The 17,488-nt window shown below is 39.5% G+C and overlaps 1 protein-coding gene across 3 annotated transcripts; it reads right to left on the reverse strand.

The window, feature by feature from the left end:
- Positions 1-14,464: 14,464 nt before the first annotated feature.
- On the reverse strand, positions 14,465-17,276 carry LOC108884403 (B- and T-lymphocyte attenuator). Of its 3 annotated transcripts, XM_018678261.2 has the most exons (7): positions 17,152-17,258; positions 16,551-16,630; positions 15,812-16,144; positions 15,671-15,718; positions 15,437-15,592; positions 15,304-15,335; positions 14,465-15,142 (listed from the first exon to the last, which is right to left on the reverse strand). In XM_018678261.2, the coding sequence occupies exons 2-7, from the start codon at positions 16,600-16,602 to the stop codon at positions 14,846-14,848; spliced, it is 918 nt and encodes a 305-aa protein (XP_018533777.1). In that variant the 5' UTR covers positions 16,603-16,630; positions 17,152-17,258; the 3' UTR covers positions 14,465-14,845. The 3 variants fall into 3 exon arrangements, with proteins under 3 accessions (XP_018533777.1, XP_018533778.1, XP_018533774.1); XM_018678262.2 differs by lacking the exon at positions 16,551-16,630 and having other exon boundaries at positions 15,506-15,592; positions 17,152-17,276; XM_018678258.2 differs by lacking the exon at positions 16,551-16,630 and having other exon boundaries at positions 17,152-17,276.
- Between the last annotated feature and the right edge of the window lie 212 nt (positions 17,277-17,488).

The following is a 17,488-nucleotide window of genomic DNA, read 5'->3' on the forward strand; positions in this document are numbered from 1 at the left end:
AAATTGGTCAAATAAAGAGACAAGATAATCGATCACTATATAATTGAGTACAAGGTTTTCACCATCCAAGTGACAAAGTTATTTTAAAAGGGACAAAAGAAATCATAGAAGTAGATCTTCCACAATGGAAATCTCACTTCATACAAGCTTACTCATTTAACACTACAACAGTCTCCTGTAAATATCTCCTTCAACATTAACAATGGCGATACTTCATCTACCATCAGTACTCTCCCTGCAGTATCTGACTAATTACAAAGTCTTAGAGTTCTAATTCTATCTTATGCGTTCTCCTCAAAACAACACCAATACCTTCTCTGAAATTCAGCCCACAGTATTATGTTTCTAATTCAAGCATGTCAATACCAGGTAACTGAGTAGGAGCAAATCGTAAAATATGACGACAAGTTGGTACACTTGACACGTCAGTTTGGTTTTCATAGCCATTATTGCTGTCGAAGTCATCGCCAGTAGATTGAAAATTAAGGAAATATACCTAAATCAGGTGTGCAGAAGCTTCTTCAGATTCCTATCAGAGGTATCAGAGTTGTCTCTCTCTGCCAAGTTTACTCCCTCCCAGAGAGCCCAAACGCTCTACTGTCCGTAAACCATCCACCAAGCAATAAAAAGGACAATCCCATGTACATATGAAATTGCACAATTTATCCTGTCTCAGTTGCAATGCATCTCATCAGCGACTGATGTGACTATACCCTAGTGGCATAACGCTTTGCAGGGGTGGGATAAAATTCCCCTGCTGGGAGGCCTCCCAATGTCGCGGATATAAATACGGATACAAAACTTAACGACACCAGACCTATTTCAAATTAAAAAGGTTCTACTTGGGTCTCCAGTTGGAATTAAACTTGGCAGAGGAAAACAAGACAACCTTTAACTTCAAAATCCATTTGTGTGTATAGTACAATAACTATAAATTTGGTATCAAACTTCTGGTGGTGATGATTGACAGCAACACAACTACACTGATATATTGTATATGAAATTCTCTCACTTACGATCTCCAATTAATCTGCATCAACCTACACTGTGTACCTGGACTATCCAAAGATGAACCAGGGTAGTCTCTGAGAACTAGTTCTGAAGACATGTTGTCCAACCATGTTAGAAATCAAATTTATAGACAGTGACTTAAGGTCAGTGTGAAGAGGAGTCTGTTGAACCACTTGGACAAATCAGAGTCAAGCGCCTCAAGTTGGCTGCTTTGTCAATGGTCTACTGCTATATCCTACCAAATATGTAAAAACAATAATGCCAAATTTGGAAACCACCCCCTTTGCAGACATGACAAGACATGGCAGTGAATGTTGAAAAGACAGTTACAAAATGTCCTTCTCCTAGTTATGTTGTGGTTGCATTTCTCCCAGATGGGTGTCCAATTTGTGTTGTGTTGAGTCTGATGGCAAGAAAGAGCCTCCTAAGCAGGACGTGGGTGGATGAGTCTGTTGCTGGTTGCTGGTTAGGTGGTACATGGTTTGTGCCAACGTTTGCAGGAATTGGTTTCAAAAAGATGCATCTTGTCAAGTTTACATTGTTAATTAATGGCCATAGTTTCTGTTTAGTCAGCTGAGTTGTGCAATGTTGGTATGCCACTTTGCAGAGGCTTGCTTGACTTGTGGGGGCTGGAGGTCAGGAGGTCAAGTCAGCGTGCTGGGCTTGGTGCGCTTAGGTGAGGCCACAACAATCAAAGCTTCCTGAAGATTGGATATCTGACAAAATAATAATAATAATAATAATTAGCACAAAGCAACCAAACACTACAAAAAAATGTATAATATCTGAGAAAACACACCTGAAGACATCAATCACATGGCATGGACACATCATCATCATCATCAAGGACGGTTTGGTGGTCTTCCTCTTCTTCCAGTCCAGGACAACTTCTCTGGTCATGGCCTCACTGATTTTCCCGGGGTCGCAGGAAACTGCTGAACCGACTGCAATCTCCATCACCAAATGGGGCCTGGGCATCCTCTAACTATTCATCCAACGGGAAGTATTCTTGTTCCTGTAATTTATGTAATAATGCCAGAGTAAAGTCTGCCTTCTCAGCACAAATATTAAATCTTGCATTAGGGAAGCTTACTTAAAAGATTGGTGCCAATTGGTGTCCGATATAAATTGACAGGACTCTTGAGACAGAGAGCTGAACTGTCAATACTGAATAAGGGTGCGAGTGACACAGCTGACCCTTTTGCTACATAAGGGATTTTGGTGTCTGGAATTCCATGATAATACTGTAGAAAACTCCCTGATGTCTCCCTGGGTCATGCTGGGCCAAATACTAGATGCCCTGTACATCTAGATTTGTCACTTGGATGTCAAAAAAAATTGTATTTAATCCTTTGATTTCACCTTTTGTTTTACTATTTAATTTGCAATTCAACATGTCTGTCTATAGGTCCAAAACACAGAGCTGGCAACCTGCTAAGATGACCAAGCAGGATTTGACACATCTGAACTACATGCTGGATGGCTAGATAGCATCTGAAACTCCCTCCTGCCCACACCTTTCCAACATCAGCTAACAGGTGCCTGTGTTGCCCATCGTCTGTAGCTATTCAGAATCAACAGTTTGACTGACATGCGTCACATCATGACTTGCCAGCTTGGAGAGTCATTCAGGACAAAGCTTAATCCAGTGTCCTGATTTGCTACACAGAAAACAGCTATCACCTGGCTGTCTAGACAAAGTTCCCCCTCAGCTCCCAATTCTGTATCCTCCCCAAAGTTCCTCTGTCTACATCAACTCTCATTTGGCTGCACATCAAATAATCCTACTGCATTTTCCCCAGGTCTACTTTTCTCATCATGCAGCTTTCCAACATTCAACTGCTGCTGTTGTCACATCTGCAAAGGGAGTGGTTTCCTAACTTGGCACTGTTTTCACGTGTTCGGTAAGATGTGGCTGTAGACCACTGACAAAGCAGACAATTTCAAATGCCAAACCCTGATACACCCAAATTCTTCAGACTCACATCATCCACAAATAGTAATGCTAAACATACTGTCTTTCTTGCTAAAAGTATGTCCAATTGTAGAATGTGTCTTGGAGTAAGCTCATAATAGCATACCATGGTCAGCTGATTCAAAAAACCAGAGGGATCCTTGTCTGGTTTTGGAAACTGCACAACCACAGCACACAACCCAGTAAGGGTCTGCAGTCTATATGCTCACTCATAGGTCTAGGGTTTTTTTTTTTTTTTGGTTTTATTTCCCCCCAATTTCTAAAATACCTCCAAGTTGCTTATCCATTACAAGTACAGCTTTAGGACAGAATCAGCAACAAGGTCTAAGTTTACAATAATATTCCTTATAGCACAGACCTCCTCACACACAGAGAAGAAGGGGAAGGAGAAAAGCCTTGCCTTCTTATGTGATATGAGTCGACTCTGTTTACCTTGTTCTCTGTAGTGTTAAGACGTCCTGGCTCATTTCTGGTTGTGATTGCCAAATTTGGAGAAAATGTGTAAATGTTTGTTCCAAATGTTGATGATTCTGTCAGGACAGAACTTAAGATTTCACTCTGGCATTGCCAGGGTAGTCTCTGAGAACTAGTTCTGAAGACATGTTGTCCAACCATGTTAGAAATCAAATTTATAGACAGTGACTTAAGGTCAGTGTGAAGAGGAGTCTGTTGAACCACTTGGACAAATCAGAGTCAAGCGCCTCAAGTTGGCTGCTTTGTCAATGGTCTACTGCTATATCCTACCAAATATGTAAAAACAATAATGCCAAATTTGGAAACCACCCCCTTTGCAGACATGACAAGACATGGCAGTGAATGTTGAAAAGACAGATGAAGAGAAAAGAAGACCCGAGTACAATGAAGTGAGATTGTTTATGTGCAGCCAAACAAGAATTAATCCAGACAGAGAGACTTTAGGGTAGATACATAATCAGGAGTGGGGAGGAATGTTGTCTAGACAACCAGGTGATAGCTGCGTCCTGTGCAACAAACCAAGACACTGGACTAAGCCTTATCCTGAAAGACTCTCTAAGCTGGCCAATCGTGGCATGAAGTATGTCCACCAGATCGTCAATTCTGGAAGGTTACAGACAATGGGTAACACAGATACCTGTTAACTGATGTTGGAAAGGTAAGGGGGGAGAGAGTTTCAAATGTCATCCAACTATCCAACATGTAGGTCAGATGTATCAAATCCCACTTAGTCATCTTAGCAGGTTACCAGCAATGTGTCTTGGACCTGCAGAAAGACGATGGTTGGTAAATTGGTCAAATAAAGAGACAAGATAATCGATCACTATATAATTGAGTACAAGGTTTTCACCATCCAAGTGACAAAGTTATTTTAAAAGGGACAAAAGAAATCATAGAAGTAGATCTTCCACAATGGAAATCTCACTTCATACAAGCTTACTCATTTAACACTACAACAGTCTCCTGTAAATATCTCCTTCAACATTAACAATGGCGATACTTCATCTACCATCAGTACTCTCCCTGCAGTATCTGACTAATTACAAAGTCTTAGAGTTCTAATTCTATCTTATGCGTTCTCCTCAAAACAACACCAATACCTTCTCTGAAATTCAGCCCACAGTATTATGTTTCTAATTCAAGCATGTCAATACCAGGTAACTGAGTAGGAGCAAATCGTAAAATATGACGACAAGTTGGTACACTTGACACGTCAGTTTGGTTTTCATAGCCATTATTGCTGTCGAAAGTCATCGCCAGTAGATTGAAAATTAAGGAAATATACCTAAATCAGGTGTGCAGAAGCTTCTTCAGATTCCTATCAGAGGTATCAGAGTTGTCTCTCTCTGCCAAGTTTACTCCCTCCCAGAGAGCCCAAACGCTCTACTGTCCGTAAACCATCCACCAAGCAATAAAAAGGACAATCCCATGTACATATGAAATTGCCACAATTTATCCTGTCTCAGTTGCAATGCATCTCATCAGCGACTGATGTGACTATACCCTAGTGGCATAACGCTTTGCAGGGGTGGGATAAAATTCCCCTGCTGGGAGGCCTCCCAATGTCGCGGATATAAATACGGATACAAAACTTAACGACACCAGACCTATTTCAAATTAAAAAGGTTCTACTTGGGTCTCCAGTTGGAATTAAACTTGGCAGAGGAAAACAAGACAACCTTTAACTTCAAAATCCATTTGTGTGTATAGTACAATAACTATAAATTTGGTATCAAACTTCTGGTGGTGATGATTGACAGCAACACAACTACACTGATATATTGTATATGAAATTCTCTCACTTACGATCTCCAATTAATCTGCATCAACCTACACTGTGTACCTGCACTATCCAAAGATGAACCAGGTAGTCTCTGAGAACTAGTTCTGAAGACATGTTGTCCAACCATGTTAGAAATCAAATTTATAGACAGTGACTTAAGGTCAGTGTGAAGAGGAGTCTGTTGAACCACTTGGACAAATCAGAGTCAAGCGCCTCAAGTTGGCTGCTTTGTCAATGGTCTACTGCTATATCCTACCAAATATGTAAAAACAATGCCAAATTGGAAACCACCCCTTTGCAGACATGACAAGACATGGCAGTGAATGTTGAAAAGACAGTTACAAAATATTGTATATGAAATTCTCTCACTTAGGATCTCCAATTAATCTGCATCAACCTACACTGTGTACCTGCACTATCCAAAGATGAACCAGGTAAAACAACCCCACTTATGGAACTGGCAATGATTTGCTTAATATTAACAGCAACAGCTACTACACTGTGCAAATCATAGTAACCATGAGCAATGACAATAAGTATCAACAACAAACTAAAAACATTTACCAACTATGAATGATAAGAGATCTGAGCTGACAATCACCTAACTTTCAGAGTACACATAAGCAGAGAAAAATAAGCAGTCTTCAACCAATCTGGGACCAAGAGAATCTCCCCCAGCAATCAAAGACACCCCGACTATCAAAATTCCTGACTTTGTACTCTTATTGGCTGTGTGTGACCCTGAAGTTTAGGCACATAATGCTAATGCTTAATCAGGACAGAGAAACAAAGACAGAAAAAGTGAGACATACAGAGACAAGCAGACAAACAACATCAAAGACAAAGTCAGAAAAGGGACAGCCTGGCAAAAATAGACAAACCCAACAAAAAGACTGGGGTGGCCAAGATAGCACAAACATGATAAAATTGCTAAAACACAATAAGACTAGAAGAAAGTGATACTTACTTAAAGATTGTCAGCCATCCAGGCCATGGTATTTCTAAGCGATATATAAAGGCATAGATAGAGCTAAAGAAGCCTTTCAAGTAAAAGGTCTTCAAGAACCTCAAGCAAGTCCAGTTGCCTTTATATAACACTTGAAAAGATACTTACTTTTGTAGAAATACCCGGAGAAAAAAAAAAAAAGTTGTTGCAACAAAGCCCATCCAAGCCAATTAGACAGAATAGATTGTCATGGCACAAGCCATGTTGGTCTAAGACTAATTTCTTTCATACGTTTGGACATTTCTATCCTCCATGGGCATGAGTTCAACTGAAGATAATGGTTATTCAAAATTTTTATATTGGTAGTATTGTTGATACTTACATATTTTGTCTTTATTGCCAATTATCTGTCAATGTTAATTTTGATGAGATATAATTTTGGTATTTGAATATAAACTTCTAATTAGTCAGTTAATCACAGTCAGTCCGTCCAACAAAGCTAATTTGACCGTCGGTCAGTGAGTCCAATAAAGCCAATTTGAATGTCAGTTTTCTAATAAAGCTAATCTGACAGTGAGTTGGCCAGTCAAATAAAGCTAAATTGAATGTCAGTCAGACAAAGAGACAAACAAAGACTAACACACAAGACAGACACAGTCCACTAAAGCTAATCTGAATGTCAGACATAAAGAGACAGACAGACCAACACACAAGACAGACACAGTCCACTAAAGCTAATCTGAATGTCAGACATAAAGAGACAGACCAATACACAAGACAGACAGAGTGTAAGTATCAGTGTGCGTGCATGTGTGCGTGTTCATGTCAGGCGCGGCGGCCACCATTACACAACAGGATAATTGGAAAAACAGTGGATAGAATGTGTGTAAGTATCAGTGTGTGTGCATGTGTGCGTGTTCATGTGAGAGACAGAGGAAAGAAAGGGGTGGCGCAGCGGCCATAATTAAGCAAACATGGGACTTACTTGTTTGTAGATTCACCAGAAAAAAAACGAAACCGATTATACTAACGGGTAAACGAACGGATAATCATAAATCTTGATGGATGTCCTCTTAGTTGCACAGCCATGTTGGATGGATAAACGAGAAAGGGACAGATCGGTAGATGGGCACGGCGGCCAAGACAACCAGTGAGGGATAGAGAAGAGATGGCACAGCGGCCCAAAAAATAATAAATAAAAAAAACAAACAAAGACGCAATCCTCTTTTTGTAGGATAAAGGCTGAAAGTAGTTATGGCTCGACGAACGCACACAAAGACAAACAGAAGCAGACAGATGCTGCTGCAAGTGATGACATGGCAGCCATCCAAAAGTTGGAAAAAAAAAAAAAAAGATGAGTTTAGGGTTAAAGGTACAGCAGCCGAGACAAAGCACCACCAATACACAACTGAGAACAGGCTCATAAGAGAGATCTGACTTAACCATAATTTACACCACATTACAGTCCAGCTCTGACCTAACATCACTAGCTCAGCAGTTACAAAGGAGAGGGGAAAAAAAAGTTAAGGTTAGATTTTTTAGAGGATTAGATTGATCATTTAAATAGCTATAATGTTCAAATGATGAATCTAATCATAATTTTAGAGATTGAGATTTTTAGAGGATTAGATTGATCATCTAAATAGTTATAACGTTCAGATGATCAGTCTAATCATAATTACCTATTTAATGTTTAGATGATTAGAAGGCCGGACGAACGGGGGCAAAATTCGAATGGACCGACCGCGATGTCGCACGGATGAACGAGAAAGGGATAGATCGGTAGATGGGCACGGCGGCCAAGATAAACCAGTGAGGGATAGAGAAGAGATGGCACGGCGGCTAAAATAACAAACAAAGACGCAAACTGCACTTTACGTAGACTGACCAGCATTCATAACGGATAAAAATAGATCGGTAGATGGGCAACCAAGACAAACCAGTGACACGGCGGCTCAAAAAAAAAAAAAAAAAAAAAAACAACAAACAAAGACGCAATCCTCTTTAGTAGTATGGAGGCTGAAAGGCAAAGTAGTTAGTTATGGCATGGCAGCCAAAAAAAAAAAACAAAAAAAAAACACTTGTGTATGAAGTATAGATGAAGGCTGAAATGGAATTTGGTTGGTTAGTTATTTTTGGCACGGCGGCCAAGCAAAACCCAGCACATAAGGAAAAAACAACAACACTTACTATTGTAGACTTTGATTCACCAGGAGCTTCTTCTTGGAAATCCTCCAGGAAAAAAGTAACAATGGACACAATGATCAACAAATGCACAGCCTAAAATGCAACTAAGTTGGATGAACGCGCTGCCTGAAATGCAGCTAAGTTGGACGAACATACGGCCTGAAATGCCGCTAAGTTGGACGAACGCGCGGCCTGAAATGCAGCTAAGTTGGACGAACGCACGGCCTGAAATGCAGCTAAGTTGGACGAACGCGCGGCCTGAAATGCAGCTAAGTTGGACGAACGCGCGGCCTGAAATGCAGCTAAGTTGGACGAACGCGCGACCTGAAATGCAGCTAAGTTGGACGAACGCGCGACCTGAAATGCAGCTAAGTTGGACAAATGCGCGGCCTGAAATGCAGCTAAGTTGGACAAACACGCGGCCTGAAATGCAGCTAAGTTGGACAGACAAACGCATGGCCTGAAATGCAGCTAAGTTGGACAGACAAACGCATGGCCTAATGACCAGAGTTGTTAAGTTCATCGGTTTGTAGAATCTACTTTTTTAAATAAATACTGTTAATGATAAGCTTTGACAATGTAAATGTGTTTGTGTGGTGATGCATTTGGCAAGAAAACCCAATTCAATGACACACACAGGCCTAATGGATTTTATTAGTCTAAAACAGTCAAAATATAACAAATCTAGAGTAAGACTGAACAATATGCAAAAAATTGCAGCTTAATATTATAAAACGTGATTAGAACAACAAATTGTTCAGCCCTACTATAGAGAGATAGATACGTAGGCATGACAGCCACCACCTAAGAATCTATATATTAAAAAAAATAAATAGGGTACTCACCGATCGTAGATTTACCTACAAAGAAAATGTTAGTGCACAAATATTGATCAAACTTAAATATATAGTCATGACAGCCAAGACAAAGCACCTTCATTACACAGCCAATGGGTCAAATTAGAGACTTCTGACTTGTAATACAACATTACAAAACCTTTCCATTCCTATCATTTACTACAGCTCCACCAAATCATTGTGCACAAAAACCTCCCTGTCTCACACATAGCCAATAGAAAAATTCAAGGACCAGTGAACCATCTGCTCTGAGTGAACATAAAATCTGTCTGATCCTCCATGGAGCCCTGCCAGAGTCACCTCAGGTTTTGCACCTTATAAGTCCAGCCCTGACCAAACATGTCACTATTCTTGGTCACACCATCACTAGCTTAGCAGTTCCAAACAAAAATTCTGAACCAGTCTTTTCCCACTACCTATTTAACCCCCCAAAAATAAACAAGGGAACAGAATTTCTCTCCTACAGCTTCCAACCATTCTGCAATCTTCTAAATAACCTCATTATCCAAACATCAAAAGACTGCTAACTGCTCTAATTGTATTGGGAGGCCATCCCTCCCAACACAATTAAAAAGGTCGGCTGCTCAATGGAGAGAGGAAAAAAAAGACAGGAAAATAGACAAAGAGAGACAAATAGGGTGGCCATTTTGGACGAACCGGTGAATAATTGGGTGGCCATGTTCAAATTGGATGCGAGGACTATGTTGGCTAGACGGACGGTCATATTGTCAAAATAAAAATTGAAAGTAGCATAGCACAAAGCACAGTCATGGCATGGCAGCCAAGCAAATGCACAAAAAAAGAGAAAAAACATTTCAGTCGCAGACAGAAACAGTCACGACACGGCGGCCATGACAATCCACAGCAGAGAGAGAGAAGGGAGAATGTAAAAGTCAGTGTGCGTGCATGTGTGCGTGTTTGTGAGAAAGCAGCGCAGCGGCCAACCAAAATCACAAAGAATAAAAAGAAAAATTTGTCTTACTGGTTCGTAGATCTACCTGTGGAAAGAAGAAAGAAAATCCAGTTAGAATAAGTAGTCTTCAACTGCAGACAATTACCTAGCCTTGAAATTCACTTTAGTAACTCTGTGATATAAAAGGTATATAGAGTTTATGGAAAGAGGACAAAGAAAAACAAAAACAGGACAATATATGCTGCAAAGGTCTGTTCAACATGTTATTCTAAACATTAAAATGAATGAGCCTAACTGGAACCAACACACCTGACAGCAATGACACTGTCACAATGCCACATTATGGGCATTTCTTACCTTTCTGGGTGACTTTTAAAGGATGAGATTCTCCTGGCATCTTTTTCCCCACACCTTACAGGAGGGCATTGTCCTGTTAAAAAAAAAAACGTGTCGTTTCCAACCTTTAATTTCACTGTGGTGTCTGTGTGGTATTTTGGAGAGGTGGGAAAAGAGGCACAAACAGGTGGGAATATCATTCAAATGACTCAGCTGAGTTTATACAAAGAGAAAAGACATCTTAAAACCATTTCAACCACCATTTGCAGTGCAATGTCAATCTCATGCCACTTATATGCTTACTCTGTAAATAAACTCTGACAAAAACAGGTTTTACCTCACAGAACACAAAGTTGCTAAAATACCACTGTCTGATCAGTTAGTTTGTGTTACTGTGGTAGGCCTACTTTTATTTAAATCACATGATAACACAAACAAAAGAGATTGAGGCAGTGGTTATCAACCAACTCTGCATTATGCTTGGAAAAACTGATGTTTGTTAGTGAAGTCTGGTAGTGATCTATAATGAAGTTTCTGGTTAAAAAGGATTTTACTCTTTAATATATATTTTTTTAAAGCTGCACTGTAGGAATCCCATGCATAATATTGTACAAAGCACTTTAGTAGACATACTTTGATGCACAAATGCTCAGGTGGATTACAATGCAGCAGCTGTTTGGTGGCAGGTGCAGCGAAGGGCTCGGGCCCACCTGTGTAGGCCTCTTTACATTTGTTTGATTGCCTCAGCTGTTACAGAGTAGTGAGATTAATAATATGATTAAGTATATTAACCAACAAACCCTTTCAGTTTATATTCACCTATAATAAATAAATAAATAGCCTAAACAAATAAAGCAGTTTATGTTCACCTTCTGTTAGCCTTTATGCATCTACTACGGTGCGCGCGCTTAAGGCCGCGAGGCCTGTCGCATTGGCTTGAGCAGTGGAAATTGGCCCACAATGTTTATCCAAACGCATTTTCTTTCTCCGAATTTAATCGGCTCATAACTAAAGGTTTACAGCACTGCGGGTTAATCCCGTGTCCCTCTTAGGGACCACACACCACTCCGACTTTTTAATCCTTAAAATCTGTGAATTTGTATTTAAATATGGGCGCTTAATTAAAAAACAGGACATAACATACCGCAAAAGCCTGCATTCCCACATCGCAATAAAATTAGATATCTTACTCTAAACAAACACAATAAGTTATAAACTTTCCGACGCCGACACACCTGCCGGCAATGACATTAATGCCCCGCTGACTCGCGGCTAAATTAGAGGTATCGCTTACCTTTCTGAATAAGTTTCCGAGCTCCTCCTGTTGTTAGACGCGATCGTCCCGGTGTCTCTTAACTCTCAGAAACTTTTGCAGACAAGGGCAGTTTCGCTGTCAAGCCCCCGGGATTTAAAATTTCGACCCCGCCATGACGCCTCTGACACCGAGCTGAGCGGCCATGGTGTGCCAATGTCGGCGTCTGACGTCATTTTTATAGTCGGGGCGCATGCGCATACAGCGATGCGTTAAAGAATCACGGAGCGTTGTAAAAACCAAAACTTTCCCCAATAGAAATGTTGGGTGCCTCGTCAAACTTTGAAAGATTTGAAAGGTTTTGAAAGATTAAATTTTACAAGAATTTTACATTTAGATTTAGTCACTTGCTGAAAATTGTAAGGAATAATGTCAAAAGATAAATGGCCTTAATAAACATACAGTATGGAGACAAGTATAGTAGATGAATAAATGACCAGCACAACTTAAACACATTTAGATTTTTATTTGCTTTGTAATTGTTGCACTTTTTTATTTCATTCTTTTGCATTAATAGAAAAAATATATGGTTTAGTTCCATCAATCACAATTATTGGTAACAAACGTTCATTGATGGTAAGGCATTGGTGCTGCTGCCTGCAGCTCCACCCATGGAGGCTATAAAGGAAACCAGTTTCCCTGAGCTACCTCCCTTTCCTACCTGAGGAAAGAAATTGGCTCATGGTGGAGCGTCCTTGTACACAAAGGCCAATGGATTTTTGTTCTGAAGTGGGAAAACAGATGATGAGCCTGCCCACAAAACCCTGCTTGTTCACTTCTCTGTCACTCTGGATCTAAGTGGTGCCTGCATTCATAAAATACAATGTAAAGGCTAAATGACATTTCACTTCACTTCCCACACAATATGCATTAAAAGACTGAAATGAAACCTTAGATTGAAATGTCACAGCTATCTCAAACATAAATCCCAACTGACAAATATGTCCAATAATTCTCTATATTTTTAGAATAGATTTTAGAACATGACAACAAGCATTCAGCACTTTTGCACACCTTGTCAAGTGGTAACGTCAGGCTTGATCTAATCAGGCCCATCTCAAACTCTGCCTTCGCACAGGCCTCTGCACTCTCCATCTCTCTGCGGTCTGAACCAGAGCTTTGTCCACTAGAGAAAAAACACAACTACTGATGTGTGTGTGAGTGTGTGTGAAAGAGAGAGAGAGGGAGTCTAAATGCAGAACTTGTGTGTGGGCTGTGACTAACAGACACTGCTGCGGAAAAGAAGAATTTCCACTCAGAGACACAAAAGAAGTTCACACATTCATCTCACATAATGTTCAGGGACTCAGAAACAGCATGTAGATTTCAACTCTTCAACCTTTCCTCTCCTGAGCATGCATTCCAGTGTGTGTACTGTAAGAAATATAAAAGCCAGGTCACATTATTCAGCATTTCCTGACATCTTCCATGTGAAAAATTTTGGTCAAAAGACTCTCTGTGAGCATCTGTAAATTGATTAAAGTGCTCAGGAATCACTTTGTTCCACTGCACATTATTTTTTTTATTTATTTATTTATTTTTTGAATAATCAGCATGTTTCAATATGACACTGTGTGGTGATTGTGGTCTCGATGCATCACGTATCAAATGGATATTTTTACACATTAAACACGTTCAAAAAAAGATTCCAGGAAGTCCATCTGTGAACCACATTAGGATTTACAGAATGTATTTGTTAGCAATAAAGTCACAGCTGAGCTTCAAAACTAAACAGAAGAAGAACCCTTTAAAGTCACCAGACTGGCAAAAGTAATTTAACTGAACTTATCAGTTACACAAAACTGATGATGAAATGTATGGGTTTGTTTTTAACCCCCACACATATCAGCAAAATTCATTCAGGCTTTATTCGTGCTTCATATTAGTAGTAAAGACATCAGAAGCAAAATAAACTAAATATATGCATTCTTATTATTGAATTGTGAATTTGCTGATGGTTTCACTGAGTATAAGCTCTTTAACAGCAATGAGTAGAGAGTTTGCTATCTTATCTGTGGTTGTGGTTCCCAACATAGGGTTCTGGACCCTCGATGTGTTGTGACATATTGTCTTATATAGAATCTTGAACTGGTTCTGGCAGATTCCTTGTCTCTGATAGTTGACATCTGGTGACTTTAAATACTCTCATTTGACTTTCATTTAACTACATAACTACTTAACTACTACGTCTCTGTGTGTTAACTATATGTGCTTGAGCAGAGACGTGTCATCTGTGACCAGATATTGTAATGTGAGAAATCCTTTGATCTGCTCTTTAACTTCCTGCACATTTAAGCTAAACCACACTGATGAGATTAACAGGTCAGGTAGGCCTACTTTATTTCCGCTGGCAGCAGTGAAAAACACAGAGGCCTGCGCATGATACTAGAAAATACTGGACTCCCAAAATGTGTTTGCTTATTATCTCATCTCTCAGTCTCTCAGGTTACATTGAACTTTATTAAATATATATGTATAAATATTCGACTGAAAGGAATGCAAAAATAAATCTTGAAGACACCACATTCGCCACCTTACAAAGAACAAAATGCTTACATAGTCATAGATCAGCCAAGGATTATATTGAAATGCTGACCTTTTTGTCATGAGATACAGACTCCTCCCAAACTTTATACTTCCAAATCAGACAGAAAAATGCACACTAAGTGATCACTGAGTAGTTTTTTGTATATGCAAACTGCCAAAGCTGTGTCCAACAGTGTTTTTGACAGAAGTCAAAAAAGTTTTCCAAGTCACGTAAATGGATTGACTAGGGTGAGAAAAATCACAAAAGAAAAATAACAAGAGATGAATAATAAAAAAAACGGCCTCAGCTAGAGCAAATGTGAGGCTGAGAGACAGCTCCTTCTGCTCTGCTGTAGCCAGGTCAATTTAAGATGGCATGCTGCATGACCACAAGCCTCCCCCATACACATGTTCCACAGTGTGGCTGATGGTGTAACCTCTTCGCTTGTTCCATGACACCACTCGTACACCACTGTGTGCTTGTGAACATTTTTCCATCCATGTGTCTATGATAAATCAAAATGTTCAGGAAACACTGATAGAGGCATATTCTGGGTTTTTATCTTGTTTGGTCACAGCATGTTGATTTCTGGCAGGATTCCCAGACTGTTTATGGTTGATGACAGAATACCCTGCACTGTCAGACCCTTGACTTTCATCAGCTGTGTTTGCCAAAGGCTGATCCCCACTGGTAATCACTGCGGCCGGTGATAGTGGTGTCCCTGTGGAGTAGATATCATTCAGAACGAAGTGGGCTTGTAGGACAGGAGTGGTGGGAGCACTCCTCCTGGGGAGGTCGGGTATTATGTGAGTGGAGATTTCCTACGGCACCAAAACACCACAACAAGATTAAATTAGCCAATGAAATGCTCCTCCTTTTAAACATTTTCCTGCCAAGGCTTAGATGAGAAGAAACAAGAACAAATATGTTTATTTGCCCAAAAATTTAAGTTGTCCTTTAAGTTAGCAACATTGCACTTTACCTGTCCCATGGTTGGCTTGAAGGTCAGTATATCTGTGAACAAGACAAATAACAAATGCTTCATTATTTAGGTGGTAAAATCTACACATTTTGTTACAGTTACCCAAAATGTGAATACATGTTAACATTCTTACATTCGCAGCCATAAAAATGCAGGAGTATAAGCACTGTTAATGTGAAAACCAGAAGAACTATGGTAATACAGATATAGAAGTAGGGCAGCCAGGACGTGGCTTCACTGGAAGCAGCATCACCAGCAGAAGCAGCAGCAGTAGCACTCAGTGATGCAACTACAAAAGAAGAACCAAATCAACAGGTTTATATCAGTTAAAATGTATTTATATTATCTGACAAATGAAGGTTCTTACCTGCAGTGTTGTCCGTATTGTACGTTATTTCAACCCCCTCGTGTGTGTCTTCAGGGAATGATAGATAGGAGATAGAATTAACACATGAAATTTGATGTTACATGTATATTTTGGTACTGAGGGAGAAAAACAGCTACCTACCTGAAACTGAGATGTTGATGATATGACCGATTTCGTATTTGTACCCATTTAAAACACATCTGTACAGGCCATCATCATGAACAGAAATCAATTTGAAAGTTAAATCTGAAATCAGTTTATCCTCAGATGAGTTGTTGTGCTGTCTTATCTCTATATTCTCTGTTTTATTGATCCGTTCGCAGCTGTTTACATTGATTAATTTACACCAGGTGATGCTTAGTGGTTTTCCACAGTGTGTAACAGGACAGTTGACTGTCAGAGATTGCTGTGGGGCACATTTCCATGTCGTTCCTCGTCGGACTGCCAGCCCAACCTCACAGGAAGGAAACGAGTCTGAAACAAAAGACAATTTCACTAAAACCCCCAAATCCAAAATGTTGTCTTGTATCATTCTCTTTAGATCAAAGACCTCTTTAATGTGGGAAATGTAGTACCTAATTGGTCTAACTTGGAGTATACATGTGAACTTTTGTGGTTTGTAGTACAACCCAATAATACACATTCATATTATTATTGTACCTTTTGTTTCTTACTGAACAGTCCATAAGTTACAGTGTAAATACTGATACAGTACCAATACTCACTAAGGAAAGAAGCACAGGGAATAAGAAACAAATGGGAATTTAGGGGAACCTGGAACTAAATTTACCTGTGTCAGTGTCCAGCAGAAATCAAATAATTATAAGTTACAGATGGGGCACCAACAGGCTTTGTCTATATATACTGAAAATGAACTTACAGTCAATGCTTTGCCCCATCGCAGCGTATTGTCCCCAGAAAGTAAAACCCATTATCTTGACTGTAATTCTTGATACATGCCTTTTAGAAGAAGAAATAAGAAGATGACTAAAAAACACAGGAAACCGACATGCTACTTGCTGATACGTGTAGCTAACCTCACTATTCTTTATACTCCATGTTGTCCAATAAATCTCAGTTAAGTTTGTTTTTGGAAGTTTAGGTAATTGGCTTAATTTTTATATAGTCTGATAATGTGACAGGACATAAAAGGCCACTTTGTTCTTCACCGATATCAGTTTTGATCATCGGATGGCACCAACACTGGATCCAACAATTATATAGCTTTTTTAATTGTAACATTAATAACTGTTAACTGTTACTCATTTTTCACATTTTTTTTCTGTAATAACATTAACATACTCTGTGATTTTGTTGTTACTCCTTGATTCCATAGCTTTTCTCTTCTTCCCATGTACTTATGTATATTATTTCTACCTCATATATTCAATAATTACACTTAATAACTCTAGTTTGTTCATAATGTTCTCTCCAGCTGTCTAAGAAGTCATATCACCAGGTAAAAGTGTGTTCAGGCTTACCTTGACCTCTTCCACAGATGGGAACAAATAAGTAAAATACCATCAGATAAGAGTATGGCTGTCTAACCATTAGGCTCATCATGTTCACAATCTGAAACACAGATAACCTTAAGCTGTACCTACCACATGGGCTCACTTCTCTTGTATCGAGCTCACCACTTCCTGACCTCCCACATACATTGTAAGACCATCCTGTGTGTGAGTAATCAGTATGTCATGAAGTAATGCTGTTTCCGATGTACACCTGTGAAAATTGTGTGTATGTATATTATCTTTGCAATTCTGTAATGATCACTTAGACAGATTTATGCATCCTAACATCAAAAACTGAAACACA

The sequence above is a fragment of the Lates calcarifer genome, linkage group LG1, assembly GCF_001640805.2.
Source record: "Lates calcarifer isolate ASB-BC8 linkage group LG1, TLL_Latcal_v3, whole genome shotgun sequence".
In the NCBI taxonomy this organism is placed as follows: Eukaryota; Metazoa; Chordata; class Actinopteri; family Centropomidae; genus Lates; species Lates calcarifer.

Bases quoted from the DNA above. Each gene is read 5' to 3' on its own strand.
- LOC108884403 (XM_018678258.2), bottom strand. From the start codon at position 17,233: ATGATGAGCCTAATGGTTAGACAGCCATACTCTTATCTGATGGTATTT. The intron at 16,145-17,151 runs GTAAGCCTGAAC...CTTTTGTTTCAG, and splicing joins CATCTGTGGAAGAGGTCAAG to ACTCGTTTCCTTCCTGTGAG. The intron at 15,593-15,670 runs GTAAGAACCTTC...CTTCTTTTGTAG, and splicing joins CAATACGGACAACACTGCAG to TTGCATCACTGAGTGCTACT.